Below are 17,240 nucleotides of genomic sequence, written 5' to 3' on the forward strand. Positions count from 1 at the left end.
GGGGGGGGGGGTGCCGCGAATCGCAGGAGGGGGGTCGCAGGGGGGGTGCCGCCAATCGTGCAAGGGGGGGTCGCGGGGGGGTTCTTTTTGCCGCGAATCGCAGGAGGGAGGTCGCGGGGGGGGGTGTTTTTTCCGCGAATCGGGGGGGGGGGGGTCACGGGGGAGGGTTTGCCGCGATTCGCGGGAGGGGGGGTCGCGGGGTGGTGGTTATGCCGCGAATTGCGGGAGGGGTCGTGGGAGGGTTCTTTTTGCAGCGAATCGCGGGAGGGGGGGTCGCGGGGGTGTTTTTGCTGCGAATCGCGGTAGGGGGGGTCGCGGGGGAGCGGGTGTTTTTGCCGCGAATCGCGGGAGGGGGGGCACGCGGGGGGGGGAGGTTTTGCCGCAAATCGCGGGAGGGGGGCGCTCACCTGGTGGCTGTGGAGTAGCAGTGCTGGGCAACATGGGAAGGCAGTGGGTGTCTGGCACTGTCTGTGGGCTCACTGGGCTGGTTCTCTGTCACATACCTCCCAACATGACCCTCTCCAGGAGGGACACAATGCTCTGCTTCTAGACTTCCCCTTAATGTATGATTGCCATCACCTGTTTTAAACAGGTTAATTTCTCAGAAAGGTGTTCAGCACAGATGAAGGCAATCACACATTAAGAGGAAAGTCCAGGAACAGAGCGTTATAGACACAGACACCCACTTTGAGTGACAGATGTAGCCAAATATATAGGATATATATATATATATATATATATATATATATATATATATATGTATATAATTATTAGTTTTATGTATAATTGTCTTGAATTTTATTTTGCAAGATATTAAAATGTTTCATTGTATTTGCACTAAGCAGCACAAATACAATGAAACATGTTTAAAAAAAATGACCATTTCTAATATAAAGTGCACCAAACAACTGAATTGTCTATTCAGGGATTTTGATGGGGTTTGTAAACTGTCATCAATGTCTATCTGTTTTATAGCAGTTTTGCTGCAGTGTTCAAATCCCAGTGAAAACACACACCATAAAACCACTGCAAAACTTGGCCAATCTAAAGGAGAGGAATAACAACACACTTTTAAAGAGAGAAATCATTTTGCATTGTTTATGGATGCAAATACGGACCAGAGATAATTCTCTTGTGTGGGAAATACTATTTTAATATTATTTATTTAGGTGGATTTGTTGGGGATATAGCAGTATCTAAAACTGCTTTATAAATATGGGGTTTCTGTATTGTAATGGTAAAGCATTAATGGGTATTTGATGTTCTATTCCTATCTATTACATGTTTTTTCTGTGTTTTTGCAGTGGGTTTAAGCCTGGTAAATCTGCAAGTCAATCCCACCCATAAACCTCTGCAAAACCACCATAATTTGAATCTACCTCATTAAATTTCCCACTAAGGGGAGTATTCAATCCCTGCCACTATATGGAAATAGCGGCGGGCACCTAGTCAATGCTGACTTGCCTGACAGCATTGAAGAGGCAGATCGACAGAATGGGCCCGACATTAAAAGCTGTCGGGCCTGTTTTGTTGATAACGTCCATGAATTGTCGCGATCACGGACAAATCTTGACAATCCACAGCCGCTTATGCGGACACGCCCCCTTTTTGCCGGTCGCCAAGTGGGACATTGAATCCCGTCTGGTGATAGGCTGTCGAGCAAAATGAAAATGGGACAGGGTCACGGCTGTCACAGCGGATCAACAGTCAGAGGATTGAATACCCTCCTAAATTTCTATATGCCAGCTTGAGAAATGGTTTTGGTGATACAGTATCTAAAAATCTTCTATTTCTTTCTGTACTCTTTACTGTGTATACATAATCTAAATCATTAACCCATTCTATTTAAAAATATTCATAACATAAAAAAACTAAGAACATGAAATGTAGTAAGCACATCAGCATAACGGGTATGCACATAAGCAACCAATTAAAATAATACAGATCTGCTACATTTATTTGTATTAGCTTAAGGATATACTGTAAGTAAAATGGCTTCTAAATATCAGAAAATGTAATTAAATGGAATAAAGGTTGTTTGGGCTATGTTATTGCCTACCATAGCTGCTGTACTGAGTTGCTAGGTAACATACAGTATTACATTCTATTCCATCAGCTGCAAGTTTTACACTTGATAACTAACAGATGGGTAATGGTTATTGAGATGTAGACAAATATGGTGTTGCATCTAATTATTTGTTGACAAATAAGAGTAATAATTTATTAAAATAAAACTAGAAACAATCATTTGTTAAAACACAAAGCATATGTATGGTTAAAATGCAACCACCAATAGATAAAAAAATATATATACAGAACATTAGGAAAATAATTCTAATAGGCCCTGTACACATACATTTGTGGCATTTAGTTTCACTTGATGTGGTACATTTTAATGTAACAACAATAGTGTAACCTGTAAATACAAGCTTCATGTGCTTGTCCAGTGTTACTGCTGGGTACATAAGTCTTTGTAAACGAATTTTGAGTACTATGCTAAAAGCAACAGAAAAGTACAAGGTTGCCTATTTAATGCACATTGTTTTTCCATGCCTACTATATGTGTTATATGCCAAAATAAAACAAAAAAGTTCTCAAACGAATTATAAATACATGTTTGGTTGTTTGTTTTTAAATTATACAATACATTTTGAATGTCATGTTCAGACAGATAGCCAAGGCAGGTAAGGACAGGTAAGGACAAAAATCTCTGTACAATTGCAGTTCACTAAACTCTACTGAGGCTACAACTATAGTATAAAAACAATCTGCCACAACATGAATCAGATGTGTCAAAAATAAATGATAGTGCAATGTAGAAATAGGTTTACACATATACGTTTTGTACCTACTATATATCTTAAAATTCAAAACAATCACAGCAACTCCACTGTAAAACCCCTGCTTATGTCATATGCCAAGAACCCAACATATGTAAAAGCTTTGTAAAATCAATCATGGATTTACAAACTAAAACCACACACACCCAATGTAAAAATTTAATATGTTCAGGAGATAATTTAAATCAAACTACAGGCAAGTAAAGTAAAAAAATGTCCTTACCAAGTACCCCAAGGCGATAGTTGACGGTGATGACTATAACATTTCCATAACTTGCTAGGACACTTCCATCAAACAAATTACCAGTGCCTTCCATATAGGAACCTCCATGAATATATACCATCACAGGCTTGGGACCTCCACTATCTCTGATGTCTGGAAAAGAAAATATGTTTAAATATATTTATATGAAGTGACCATAGAAATTGGAAGAACCGGTTATCCTACCTTTTTGAATGTTTCTTAAGTTACACGAATGAATAAAATGATTATAATTCTTTATTATTCTTTAGAAGTGAATTGTTTTTGTTGTGTTATATTTTTTGTTACTCCAAATGAGCAGTGTTAATTAATGCCCTTTTTAATAATATATTTCTCCACTTGTTCTTTTTTATGTTGTATTCTAGAAACCAATCCATTAATACTGAACATACAATAGAGAAAGAAGCATTGCATTTTGTTCCCTACAGAACCTTACATTTTGAGGATTTTTTTTAATCTTTGCATATTCTAAACATGGTTTCCATATTGTATAATACCTTTGAACTTGTTTCCAAGGCTGTACTGTTTTCTGCACCTTTGATAATCTTAAATTAAAATACCTAATGTATATTACCAATATCTAAAGAGGCTACATGCCTGGAGTAACGCTTGTGTTATTAGATAATGATAACTGTTTTACAGATAATGATGTTTAGAAAATGAGATTATACATTTAAAAGCTGTCCTGGCTATTAGAAAAAAAGTAATCTAAAATAAAAACTTGAGTTTTATTCTTGAAACTACAAACAATTTATAGGGTATTTGTGTACCAGAAATATATATATCACATCGCCTGCAATTATTTTGTATCTGGTTGTATTGTACAAAATGTTGCTGTTTTTTTTTTATCTTATTATTTATTGTCTAATATGAGAGAATGTATCTGCTCTTTATGTGCACAGTATATTGTTATCTCATATCATAAATCCTTGTATCTCCCTTTTTTGTTTCCTTTAGTTAAGAGATCCGAACAATATCTTCTGATGAATTGGTAACGGCTTTAACCATGTTGCAATTATTCATAAACTTACAATACAGAATAGCTCCCCAAAGGTAAAGCAACAGAAACAATTCTTTATGTTGGATGCCCAGAATATGGCAAAAAAGTTACATATCTTAATGCACTAAGATAGAGATTTCTGCCAAATGGCTGATAATTGGTTTCTATACTGTATGTTCATAGGACAAGTACTTACAAAATCCTTGATACATTCTAATTCAATATATATAAAAAAAAAACTATTTTTGGAGAAGGGAGACCGCTTCCACTTCTAAGGGACATGGTTTTGAAAAGCTAAGAAAGCAATACAATTTCATATTGTATAAGCAGGGTGCTATCCGGTAGAGTGGTATATATATATATATATATATATATATATATATATATATATATATATATATATATATATATATATATATATATATATATATATATATATAATGTCCATAATGTTGACATTTACCATGTTAACATTTATTATGTAGAAAATGGTAAAATATCCACATTTTATAATGTGGTGGGCCAGTGATAACGTATCTGCTTATGTGAGTGTTGTTTCCAAGGTCATCTCATGGAGCGGCACTCCAGTAGGAATACTACTCTTATTTCTACTCCTAACTGTGCCTCTAATTCTCAACCCTAAACTCCCACCTAAAGCCTAACCTTATCCTCCCTCTAGTACTTAATCCAAACCTTTCCATTCTGCATCCTTACCCTAATGTAACCATTCTGACAATGTTGCCATATTGACTATCAACATTTTCACAATGCTGTTATACTGTAATCAATGTGGTGTTGAAATTTGATGTCAACATTATTCATGTGAATTTATTGACTAAATCCCATAGTTTATATGTTGTCCCTAGGTTCAATCTGATTTATCTGGCTGTATTCCATGATAAAAAAAATTATAGCTGTTTATTGTCTTTTAACTTAGTTGATACCTATAGTAGGGACTGAAACTTTGGAATGAAAAAAAAATAACATATGCTGCACATTGCTATACTGTTCTGTTTAATGCTCATAATGAAGAGTAATAATATAAAATATGGTACTTATATGGTAGTTGGACGCCCGCTAAGCTATTTGCTTAGTTTTACGCATCCCCTCGTGGGGCTCGCTACGCTCGCCACGCTTCGGGCTCGGTGGCTCGCTGCGCTTGCCACACTATATAGAAACAACTCCATGCCGACATTGATAGTGGGGGTATGAGCGTACTTACTATAGTGGGTGCCCAACTAACATATAAGTACCTGAAATATATATATCAGAGTGCAACGCAGGCTTTATAACTTGTAGCAGGTTTAAGAGGACAAGGTCAATAGATTGTAACGATAGGTATTGATTGTACTCAAATTTGGGCTTGATGCAGAAAACAATGCAATGTGGATATGGTATGCAGTGGAATGATTCTTTTTTTCTAAGTTGTACTGCACACTGTGCCCCACTGTACATGTTGAGAACAGGTTGGGGACACATAACTGGCTTTGACTGTGATCTTATACACAGTCAAAAAGGCTATGGCTTTCAGTTCAAGTAGCCAGTCTGCACAGCCAAAGAGCTTACTCAGAAAGATGAATGTTGACTGATGTGCAATCTATTGAGGAACAAAAACAGCAGAATGAAATAAGTACAATATTTGCACATAAATACATACTGTGTTAAATTGATGCATTTTTGTTTCCTTTGTCATATTTAAGATGTATACTATCTCAAACGAATCTGAATTATGTTATGGTCTTCACAAAGTTTTCTCTAAATGGATCCATTTTATAATCCCAGAAATATTTTTTTGTTTTTATTTTTACAGTACATTACAAGTCACCTTAGTGGTCCTTACTATGCACCACTGGTTACACTTGGCAATTCTTATACTGATCCTAAAACATATAACATGTAATGAGTAGCGCAGACATGTTGTAGCCATTTGGGGTGGGGGGAGGTGTTTGAGCCTGCAACAGTGATCGCATATGTCTCTTGTGTCTTAATTTCTGTGTTATTGTAAGGCTACTCAGAACTTTGATAATCAACCTATCTGCACCAGATGTTGCATATTTGTGTACAACCGTGCTGAGGTTAGCAATGTCGCTGGTGGGAGTCTCAACACAAATCGAGGCAACAGCAACATTTGTACATTTTCACACTGGCCATGTTTACAACTGCAGTTTTAATTGCATTTGTGTACTGTGTATATTTTAGTTGGCCCACTATTTATATATTAGTTTTATAGAATTGATATTTAACATATACACTAAGGTTAACAATGGCATTAGAGAAACGGGAAAATTGCCATACCATATTTGAGTAAATCTGTGTAAAAGTTCTACAAAACATCAGAAAAATTATATATATTTTTTAAATAATAATAATTATTATTATTATTATTATCTGTTTCAATTATTCTTTTGATCGAAAAAAAAAAAATATATATATATATATATATATATATATATATATATATATATATATACTGTATACAGTATATGTAAAAAAAACCAGTTAATGTTTTAATTTTTTATTACATTTTATATTAACCCAATATACTAACAACATCCTAAAATATGTTTTAAAAATTATAACATATATGATTTTCTATTGTTAGCAATTAAATATTGTTGTATGACAAATATGTAAACTGTAAATGCATGGTATAAAATTAAATATAGCTAAATTGACACTATGGCAGGTATACAATGCGGCTGGCGAGGGGGTTAAACAGCGAGGATTGCAGAAAACCAGCGATCCTCGCTGTTTAACCCCCGCGCCGGCCGCTCACTCTATTCAATGTTCTGGGGAAATCCTCGCCGTCACAGGACGGCGAGAATTCCCCAAAACAGCGAGACCCGCGGCTAATGCAGAAAACTTGCTGTATTTAGCCGCGAGTCTCGCTGCTTCTGGAGCCGCATAAGGCCAATTCCCCCTCGCTCAAAAAATGGAGTGAGGGGAAATTGGCGTATGAGGGGGCTGCGTTGAATACTGACAGGGTGAGTGGTGACAGCAAGCAGGAAGCTCTGCTCACTGTCGCCGCTCGCCCACAGCATTGAATACCTGCCTATATATATGTGTGCATGTGTGTGTGTTTGTGTACAGTATATGTATAAAAAAATCTATATTTATCCTATTAATATTTTTATTTTTTTAAACCTGTAGATATCTCTATTACAGCGCCTTTCTGTATATACTTTTGTTAATTTTGCCAGAGAAAGCAGTCAGCACAATTGCTTATATTTATAAGCAGTGTAATAAAGAAAAATACAGAATTTAACCATTTTCTGAATGTGCTTAATTTTTTAGTATAGCTCAGTGGTTCCCAAACTGTGTGCCGTGGCTCCCTGGGGTGCCTCGGGACACTTGCAGGGGTGCCCTGGGTTGATGGTCCAGGACCAATTCAAATTATTTATGGTTAATTATTTATGGGCAAAATCAGTGCTGGTGGCTGCCAATAATAAAATGTGTACAAATATAAGCAAATCCTGCCCTTTACCACATAACTGACCCTAGGAATCACATATAAATCCAATCTAATTATTTTTTTTTTTTGACCTAGGGGTGCCCTGAAAAAATGTTGATACCCTAGGGTGCAGTGATTCAAAAAAGATTGGGAACCACTGGTATAGCTAATAAGATCATGGAGTGACCAATTGTAACTCTATGTAACTTTTTCTACAATAGTTTTGCTAATGTACATTTGAAGGCTATGTCAATGCATCTTAGTGATGTTGGAAAGATAAATACAGTAGAACAAAAAAAAACTATGGTGAATTAGCAAACATCACCTGTTGGTATTTTGTCTTCATGATTGTGACATTAATATGATTAAAGTATGAAAGATAAATTATTAATCTGAAATCATTAGCTGTGTGTTCACAGCAGAATTGTACATTGCTAATTGTATGCTTGGAGGTAACACAGAGGGAGATTGTTTCAGAACTCTTCCTTAATTAAAATTACATAGAATTAGAGAGTACCCACTGAGAACAGTAATGAAATGTTAGTACTACTGTTAAACCAGTTAGGAATTTTAGAGTACTTGCAAAGCAGTTGTTTATTCCAAATCTGGGGCAATTTTTACAGTTATTTTAACAGTACTTGTTGTTTCTCTGCATGATGAGGTGTAAATCAGTGGAAACAACCATGTAATTAGATTCTTACATGTACACTCTTCAACCTGTCACTATAGACAATCGAAAAAATCATTCTGCTTCTTTTCCATGTCAATTATATCCAATATAATTGATTGTTCCCTGATAGCTATCACTTTGACAAATGTCCTAGTTTATCGTGGCTACTGGCAATATGAGGCCTAATCTTTTTCAATACTCTCAAAAGGATTATTAACTCACGTTGTCCAGAACAGTATTGTTAAGTGGCGGAATCCAACAGCCGGCTTATCACCATTAGTAACATTAATCAAGCCTTTTAACAGTATTATATGGAAAGCTTATGTAGTGGTGTTTGTGTGTATTTTTGTATGTGTGTTTAATTTGTAAGAAAAAAAATTCAATAAATATTCAATTTGTGTTTTCTTTATGACAGTAAAAGTGGTTATTTAAACAAATATAGCACAGGTGTTTTAAAGGATTAACAAATATGGAAAGTAGTCTTATTTAATATTTATTGAAAACCATCAAGTCACTATCATGTACTTTATAATACAAAAACGAGTAATGCTGTAGATAACAAATATATATTTAACTAAAATATACTTAATGTACATATCATGTTAGTCATATCTTTTTACCTGTAGACTAAAATAATTTTGTTTTATATACTAATATTTCAAAGGTGGATTCAAGATAGCAAAGCTTCTTAATCTAATATGTTCTTATATCAATATGTTTTCAAAAGATTGAAGACAAATATATAGGCCTTAAGAAACATCAAAAAATGTGGATAATTAAATATATAATGATTTCCTTTGTTAAAAAAAATACTGCACCACATATTTTCATTAGCAATATTCAAATGAATATATTCAGGGAATGTTAGAAGACATGCAAAAAAGGGTATGTTGAGAGACTTAAAACAGTGTTAGTTCAAAGATTTCACAAAATATATTCAAGAAGTGGGATGTAAGTTATCAAAAATTCTTGTCAAGAAAACAAGAAGATCTTTGGTGTACACACTTACTGTTTGCATAAAAAATGTAAAACGCAACAACATTCAGTCGAGAAAAATGTAGAAAAAAATATAAAACAAGCAAGAAGACAAAACACATCAATCAAAAATGGGATAAAAAGAAAAAAAAAACTCTTCAAAATAGAGACAAGAAGTCAAGAAAAAGTAAAGGAGATATATTTTCAGGGATTCCTTGTCATGCAAATCAGTTTGGTGGCAAAAAATACCTTCATCTTCAGCACCTTCATTATCACCTAAATCATCTGTCTGTTTCTTTGTAAGGGGACCTAGGATTGAGAATGAAAACATGGAGCAAAACAGTTCAAGAAAGTAGCATACAAAAAATGAAGAAGAACAGCAAAATATACACATCCCCAACTTACAAAAAAAAAGAAAAAAAAGTATGCTTTTTAAACTGTTTAAACAATATATTATCAAAATTAGGGATTCTAAACTGGAGCAAAATAGGATACAAATAATGATGACAGTGTAAATCTTACACATCATAACATATTTAACTCTATTTCCGAAAGTAGCAAAATACACAAATATTTTTTAACTCATTTTTAATAACAATTTTTGAAAATCCAAAAACAGTTTGTTAATAGGTTTTATAGTTATACTAAATTAGCAACGCACGTAGCAAAATCATCAAATTTCACAAAAAATGTAGAGCGGAAAACACAGACAAGCGAAAACAGAAAGATTAGAATCTGTTTCAGGGCCACAGATGTGTGAGCAGCAGCATGTTGTAGCTCTGTGAAAATATTTGGCATGCACAAAACAATATCACCAACAAAGATGCTCAAGTTGCTAGCTTCAGGAGAAAATAAAACAGGACCATCTCATGCATAAAAAATAGCACTACAAAGCAAGTGGAAGATGAAAAGGTGGATGTCAATAGCTTTTCATCAAGAAGCATGCATTGCGTCAACACAGTCCACAAGGAAAAACTGGCAACACTCTGTAAATATACTTTCTAACTGTCAGGATGATGTATCTAAGAAAAATGTTAAAACTCCTCAGGACAATGGAAGAGTAATATATCATCAAGCTCTTTCAAATTGCGTCTCTGAAAGACTCCATCTTATACAAGAACTATGGACTACGTTGTAAAATGTGCCTTCGGCGAGTAAAAGGTATCTGAGATATATAAATATATATATCTATTTTTTTTAAATCAAACATTATATAAATATTAATATTCCAAGCAACCGCAAGGTTAACATAACAGTCTACAACATTGCTTTGCAGTACTTATTGTTTGTTCTTGAAACTAATCATTTAATTATTTAAAGAAATTTGTATAGGTATAGCAAGTGTTTTTGCTGACAATATCTTTCACTCTATATCACTGAAAAAGAAATAAAGAAAAATATGATTAGACCACATAATAAAAAAGCACCATAGGCTACTTCCTATAGAAAGATCTCATAGGTAAACAACGGTACCCATAGTAAACAAACATTCCTACTGGCAATTTTAAATATATTTTTGCTGACAATCTTGAGACAATATTCATTATTTAGGTCTAAGAAATGTTAAAACTCATACTTTATTGTAGCAATAAAGATAACAGGACTTTGGAGACTTTTAAATATAAATGACCTCTACAAATTAAATTGTTAAGTTAAATGAGCAATTAACCATAAACAGTTTTTGATACTTTATCTTTAAGAAATTCACTTCTAGGTACATACTTTTGTGATTAATGATTGGGTAATCGCTCATGGTCATCTGAGTAAAGTGTCCCCATCTTGGCTTCTGGTGAGCCACCAGCAAGCCCTGTACACACTGGGATTAATTCAGATGTCGTTGGAGTTGCTATCACTGTTGCATCCTTGAAAGCACGGCTTGCGGCCGCCCATTGTGGAAACCAGGAGATCTCCATCCAACAACAGAGATTCTTGGCTTCTTCGTGGAGACATACCTTCATGTTCAGAAATGGAGGCCATTGCCACGCATTCCAGCCCACAAAACGGTCAATCATGGACAGTCTGTAGCTGTCCTGCATGCTGTATCGCAGGAACCATCAGCACATGTAGGGCACTATTCCAACCACATCTGAATTAGGGCCACTGTGCTAAAAATAGCTCAGTGTGTATGGGATCAAGAGGTCAATCAACAAATAATATACAACACATAAGATGCAACCACCTGATCCTGATCATTGCAGGTGCGTTATAAGCAATTCCTGTGATCATTTCTCCAACCACCAGTAATTATTAAAGCAACTTGAACCCTGCTTACACCCACTCTCCATTCTGGTATATGGTTAATAAGTCGACAGTGTCCAGGTCAACACCATATAGTCAACATAAAAATACATGTGGATTAGGAATGGTAAACTGGCAGAAGCATGGCTCGCAGTACACTAATTTAGAGGAAGCAGTACACTAATTTGTAATCCATGTTATGAAATCTACATATTGAACACATAAATAATATGATTGTGTTGTCTTTTTGCCTAAGTCGACAATGTGCATGTTGACACTGTCAACCCTAAATCATAATCCTCCAGTCTGTCAGAGCTCACCGGCAATATGATGATCAATGGCCGTCTGCTTACTATTGTCAATTGTTACAAGATAAGGGTAATAAACAAGGGTAAGGATAAGTGTGAGCTGAGACATACAGTACTTACCATAACATCAGGGTATCTGAAGTAACACCCAGAAGCCACTGCAGTAATCTATAGCAGCACAGTCACCACTGGGCTACCAGGGATGATGTGTCGATATTTACTTACTGTCTACATTATGAATGTAAACATGGTTAACGTCACCTTTATAGCCATGGCAACATTCTCATCTTTGCATGATGAATGTTGACATTTGTCAACATATCGTTCCCAACCCGTGTGAAATATGTATTATAATTGTTAAAATAAATATACTGTATATCCAAATTAAAAAGTGTATATTATATATACAGTAATGGTTTCTATTATTATTTATTATTATATAACAATAGCCATATATATACCTATTCTACTCTTAAACACATATGAGGGTCTCTATTTTGTGAGTAGAAGAAAAATGCACGCCCTCTTTTTACTGTATAAAAGTAATATATGGGTCATTCCATGTGACTCGCATTATATTTTATGTTACTTTTTAGAAGTTTAAATGCACCAAACCCAAAAATGACATTCATCGTTTTAGAAATATGAGCATAGTATATGGGGTAGGCAGTCTTAAATAATGCTTACAAGCAGAAAAAAATGTATACTCTTAGTAATTACATTTTATTGTTTATATGTGTGACTCATGTTACAATGTGCTCTCCTAATCAGTTTGACAATATGATTGTTGTAAGTTTAGAGTCTTATAATGTATAGTATGACTGACACACACACCCACAAAAAAACTGAATGGTAACCAAACTAATGTTACATACTATGTGACTCATTTCTGTACATTTCTGTCCCCAGTCAAAGGGCTCTGATAAAAATTACTCAGTCCTGTAGAATCCACATTAATTTATTAATGTAGGCCTAAATAGCCGTAAAGATGTATAAAATATTTCATCTCGTGATGATGTCCATTATAACTTCAATCAGCTGCTTTTGCATCCACTTCAGCAAATTCCAAATATATTCAATGTTTACACATGTGGGAAATTGCTAAAATATTTTTGGTTTTTCAATTATCACACAATACACTGTGTTTTTTTTTTTTAAATGCTTTTTATTGAAGAATTTTTATACACTGTGTTTTTATAGCAGCATAAATATACTAAAATATTAGCCATTATGTGAAATTAAATTTTCATGTATCATCTCCTATATTTCATGGAATGACCCATATGCATAAAAAAAATGTTCCCATACCCTATCTAAACATTTTCCTATACTGTAGGTATTTCAGATAACTTGGAGGTGGTAAACACACTGTAAATGGACTGTCACCCAACATTTGGAACTATTCCCACACTATGGCCCATAGTCAATGCGGCCGGTGAGGGGGTTAAATGGCGAGGATCGCCAAAAACAAGTGACCCTCGCAGTTTAACCCCTGCGCCGGCCGCTCACCCTATTCTACATTCTGGGGTAATCCTCACTGTCAGAGGACAGAGAGCATTCCCCCAAACAGTGAGGCTTGCGGCTAATGCAGAGGGTCCAATGCATTTAGCCGTGAGCCTTGCTGTTTTAGCTCCCTGCATAAACCTAGTGAGGGGGAAACAGCGTGTGCAGGTGGGTTAGTTGAATACTTATATTTACCTTGCCCAAAAATATTTACCTTGCCCAAAGCATTTCCTAGAGTGATGTATACAGTTATCATTAGGAGCAGGTACTTACCTCTCAAATACTCAGGAGGTGTGATTGTCTCTCCTACATTGGGGTAGTTGGAAGTTATGAACAAAATTGAACAGTGGGGACTGTGAGATATTTAGTTTTGCTCTATCTATGGTGCTAACTGTCTGTATTCTGTTTGGATTTTATCTTACAATTAGGGTCTAATTCAGATGGTCTATGTACAAATCAGAGGGTGTGGGATCTGCGCAGATGCAAGACCCATTCTGCACATGTACAGAATAGGACTTGCAATATAGCTTGATGCACCGTCACTCATAGCATGTTTAAAATGCTGCGGCGTTTGGGAAAGTGGCAAAGTGGGCGAGTGGCACATGGCACTGTTTTTCAACCCCATTTTGAAGAAGTGACAGGTCCAGGGTCTGCATTGTTAGATGCAAACTTATTGAACCCAGGTCCTTGGAACTCACGGCCAGTCTGAGTGAGCTTCAGCTTACACAGGCTGGTTAGTGTCTAAATACACGGCTGTGATTGTGATCCGAGACTGCGTCATCAGGCTTCTTCTGCTGCATTTTAACCCTTTGAGTGCCAAGGGAATTTGTCAAAATAGGTGTGAATGTTGCCAAGCAAACATTTGTATTCGTTATAATGATCTGTAATGGTTACTTTATATAGGAAATAGCTTTTTTGAACAACATTTTTTATTTGAATTTATATAACAAATGTGAGCGACGCTGGCATGTTTAGTGGATAGTTTGCACATCTCTCATGGAGACTTTGGCACTCAAAGGGTTAATTACATGGAATTGCACAGCTGCTTTTTTGCGGCTGTTCAGTTCCATAAAAACATGAATGAGGCCCTTAGTACTCACATAAATGTTGATAAATTCCACCAACAGCTATTCTACAGTATAAGAATTATCTTTCATTTTAATAGTCATTTTAATTTAAATAAATGAAAAAAACAATCATTGCTGCAACTGATACTCATTAAAGGAAGAAACCATGAAAGCAGACAACAATGAAAGTTAATCATTATTTTCTTCTCTGATAATACAGCCTGATGACACAGTCATTTATAATAGCAATTATTTTCCTGTATAAAACGAACACCCTTGACATCTAAAGACAAGAAAAAGTGACGCTCTTAATGCTTTATTTTGAAAAAGCTGCCACTAAATATGAAGCCATTGCAATTAAATGCTTCAAAAAGAATGATGGGTTGAGCAGTTACCGTATTACTGAATATGTTACTATATGCTATTTCTCTTCCTTGCTGCGCCAGAAAAATGTATTCTATCTCTTAAAGACCTGTAATACAGCTGCACATTTCTACAGTGTTTACAGCTGCACAACTTGCAGATCCACAATGCTTCTGTATGTGCCCAGTTGCACCTTCTTGTCTGCCTGACACTATTCTCTGAGTATACGCACTATGGGGGTTATTCTGGTTGTTTCGCAGCCTTGCAAATTCACTAAACTCTGCCCGGCGAATGAATGCCCCCCCCCCCCCTCGCAGCACGGGTTCGCCCGCACAGGCTGCGAATGGATGTTTAACATTAACATCCATTCGTATGCCTGCAGGTAACCTCCCACATCTTTCGATGGTCGGCAACCATCAAAAGATGTGGAAGGTACACGCTTATAAAAGTGACTTTTAAGTCACTTCCATAAGCGTGCACGCTGGCACGGATATGGGCGGGCAGCTGACATCCGGTGATGTCAGCTGCCATTCCCCCTCTCCCACATCACCACCTCATTACCATGAGAACGCCCATCATTCTCATGGGAACGCCTATGGGACGCCCTTGTCAGAATCCCGCAAATATGTCAGTGAAGCCCTGGATAAATAGACGACAACCGTTGAATGATTTCTCCAGCATCGGGATATGAGAGGGGATGTGTCACATCCCCTCGCATGGTTGGAGACTTGGCAGGGCCACAGGGCAGGCCTTCTGTGACTCGGTAAGCAGCTAGCTGTGCAGCTTACCGAGTCAACCAGAATGAGGGCCCATATCAGCAACAACTGCATGTACAGAGTAGGGACCCGATGACATCACTGAACAATATTGTTAAATATAACATTGTATAAACGTTGCACATTTGTGTTTGCCCAGGAATTCAAGGGAAATTGTTGATATCATTTGTGAATGATATTGTGTAGTGTGTATGCAAGCTTTCCCTGTTAACGCTCAAAGTCCTTTCCAGATAGCTGAGAGCTACATCCTGGTGCACTGTAGTGGCCTGTCACACAGGCAGATTCACAGTCTAATGCACCATAGCACTGAACACACACAGAATCCTATAACAAGCCCACCATACACGTGTGCCAGAGTAGTTACCTGAGTCTCTTTAGGTTATTCTACTGCAGCTTAATACAGATCTCAATTTTAGTAATGACTTTGCCCAATTTATCTCTACTGCTGCCTGCTGACCATTCAAAAACTGCAGCTTCCTCTGCTGACCTGTTGTAGGCTACACACATGTAGTGCCTTATCCAATGTTGATCGACAATGCTGGTAGGAATACTAAAAGTAGATTGTCACAATCATTCTTTAAAAAGCTTAGGTCCGTCTTATTGGCATCCCTTGTTTGTACATAGAAAGGGCCAAGTGGAGCAATCTGATGTCAAAAAAGGTGCATGTGGGTGCATTAATAAAATGGTTGTAACCCTATTGCAGTTTTGGTCACGGTCCCTGACTGCACCCACGCCCTGGAATCTAAAAGTAAAAAGGTGGCAACTAGTGTTCATTGTAGGCTGGCCTGCCCAGTTTTTAAAGGGCAAAATGCACCCTGCCAGTTTAGCAACTCCTTGTTAAAACAGTCGGGTTCGTGGGTCCCCACTGCGGCATGAATAGATGCCATGTGTATGACCAGGACATCTATTAATGTTAACCAGAGAGCTTGAGGGAAGCTTGGGATCCACGTAGATGTGGGCACACCCCCAACAGTGATGTCGGTGGGCAGACCCACCCACATTTGTGGGAAAGCTGGCCTCTTTCCCCCCTCCGCCCTGCCATGATCCTGGAGGGATCATTAGTAACCAGGTAAGCAGGTGAAATAACCCGTCTCTGCATTTTCCCCTACAGAGAGATCCAGCTATTAACGTATAGCACAGGGGCCGTCAAACTCGGGTGTGTAGTGGTCAAACAATCTGAGCAACTAGGCAGCATGCTCTACCTGCCACCCAGCCTGCAGCCATTGAAGGGCTGTCAACATGATGATTGGTGGATGGAACAAGATACCTACCTATCAGAGTGCTGGCAGCCATTCAATATATAGAAACATGTGGAGAGACAGTGCAGGACCACCGGAGGAGCATTTTATGATTTTTTTTAACCTGGTTTCCGTGAATGGGAGTGTAAGGGACCCAGGGCATTGCTTGCCAAGGGCCTGCTATGCCCTCATACAGAGATCCCATTGGAACACTGTCTCAAACCTATAGAAGGTGGTTCAGCTATATTTTGCTTTATAATTCATGTAGTTGTATGCAATGCTTAAAGCAGGAAAGTATGGGGTAAATTTACTAAGATGGAATGTTGCTTATAGTAACCAACCAGATTAGGTACTTGTGAGTTATCCGGGCGTCCGATTTTTAAATCGGGTCGGATCGGGACATCGCATCGCATCGCATGCGACCATCGGATGCGATGCGATGCGATGCGATGACCCGATTTTTCCATAGGAATCAATGTTAAAATGGACTGAGTCCATTTTAACATGGAATTCAATGGGAAAAAGGGTCCTTTTCATACCCCTACTATC

The 17,240-nt window shown here is 37.1% G+C and overlaps 1 protein-coding gene across 8 annotated transcripts in view; it reads right to left on the reverse strand.

Annotated features, from left to right (window-relative positions):
* NLGN1 (neuroligin 1) overlaps window positions 1-17,240 on the reverse strand; it is a 966,435-nt gene that overhangs the window by 505,611 nt on the left and 443,584 nt on the right. For 7 of the 8 annotated variants that reach the window (XM_083177733.1, XM_083177732.1, XM_083177734.1 and 4 more), the window contains 2 exons: window positions 9,448-9,507; window positions 3,064-3,216 (listed from right to left, as the gene is read on the reverse strand). In XM_083177733.1, the coding sequence (XP_083033859.1) occupies window positions 3,064-3,216; window positions 9,448-9,507 (213 nt within the window). The remainder of the gene's footprint in view (window positions 1-3,063; window positions 3,217-9,447; window positions 9,508-17,240) is intronic. The other variant, XM_083177738.1, reaches the window with a different exon arrangement.

The sequence above is a fragment of the Crinia signifera genome, chromosome 3, assembly GCF_055691185.1.
Source record: "Crinia signifera chromosome 3, ASM5569118v1, whole genome shotgun sequence".
NCBI classification, from domain to species: domain Eukaryota; kingdom Metazoa; phylum Chordata; class Amphibia; order Anura; family Myobatrachidae; genus Crinia; species Crinia signifera.